Source organism: Guillardia theta (genome assembly GCF_000315625.1).
Source record: "Guillardia theta CCMP2712 unplaced genomic scaffold GUITHscaffold_169, whole genome shotgun sequence".
NCBI lineage: Eukaryota > Cryptophyceae > Pyrenomonadales > Geminigeraceae > Guillardia > Guillardia theta.
Window position 1 is genome coordinate 27,627 of NW_005434507.1, and position 1,104 is coordinate 28,730.

The following is a 1,104-nucleotide window of genomic DNA, read 5'->3' on the forward strand; positions in this document are numbered from 1 at the left end:
TCCTCTCTCTCATCTCTCTTCCTCCTCCTCCCCTCCTGTCTCCTCCCCCCATCCTTCTCCTCAACTTCGTTTCCTCCAATTCTTCTCCTCTGCTTCTCACCGCTTCCTCTCAGCCTGGTCCACCCTTGCCCGAGACTTCTTCATCGTCAACCCTGTAGACGGCTCGTTTGTGATGCAGACAGGCCCAACGTTCTTCTTCATCTCCTTCATTGTCATCGCTCCCTATACCCTCCTCCCCGTTGTCATCGCCGTCCTCCTCCAGAACTTCACCAGGGCCGCCAAGCAGGAGAGGCTGCAGGAGCAGCCCAAGGAGCAGCAGGCGATCGCAAGCATGCGCTCCTCCCTCGATCCCCTGCACAGGGAGTTTGCGCTCTCTTACAACCACGAGGACCTGGTGAGCAAAGTCCAGCGGGTGTTCAACAGGCTGGACGAGGAAGGGAGCAACCTGCTCAACTACAACAAGATCTACGAGGGGCTCCGGAAGCTCGAATTCTCACCTCGCATCAAGCTGTCCATCGAGGAGTTCCAGAGGATGACGCGAGCTGGGAAGCTGCTGGACGAGGAGGGCCAGATGGACCGCGGACAGTTTGAGCGGATGATGATAGGAGAGTTCTCCTGCTACTGCGAGGCAGCTCTTGTGAACAAGATCAGAGTTCTGCTCTCCGAAGACTCCTCCTTCGGCTTCCTGCTGGTCACGCAGCGCATGCTGCTTGCCGACCAGGCGGCCAAGGAGAGGAGGGAGGAGGAGGAGGCGGTGGACGAGGAGGAGAAGGAGATGGTGATGTTGAAGAAGAGGCAGATCTTGAGCGAGACTACCTTCAGCCTTCGAATGGTCCTCAGAGACCTTAAGGCGCTGAGAAGAGGAGCGGCGACTCTCTCCAAGAAGCTCGCGGATATGGAGGGTCAGGCTCTCTTTCCGAAGACCCCGGGCGATGGAAGAGGAGGAGGACGAGGGAGGACGAGGACGAGAAGGCTTGCATCGGGAGGAGGCAGAGGAGAAGGCTTCGCAAACACTTGATGGAGAAGATGGGAGAGGGGAGGAGAGGAGGGAGGGAGGAGAGGAGGAGGAGAGAGGAAAAGGGGAGGCCGCAACAAGGGGGACGG

At 58.6% G+C, this 1,104-nt stretch overlaps 1 protein-coding gene across 1 annotated transcript; it reads left to right on the forward strand.

Moving 5' to 3' along the window:
* Window positions 1-172: 172 nt before the first annotated feature.
* On the forward strand, window positions 173-1,018 carry GUITHDRAFT_120058 (hypothetical protein; the record flags this gene model as incomplete). Its single annotated transcript, XM_005820651.1, has 1 exon — window positions 173-1,018. One exon carries the CDS (start codon window positions 173-175, stop codon window positions 1,016-1,018), a length of 846 nt encoding a protein of 281 aa, XP_005820708.1.
* Window positions 1,019-1,104: the final 86 nt, after the last annotated feature.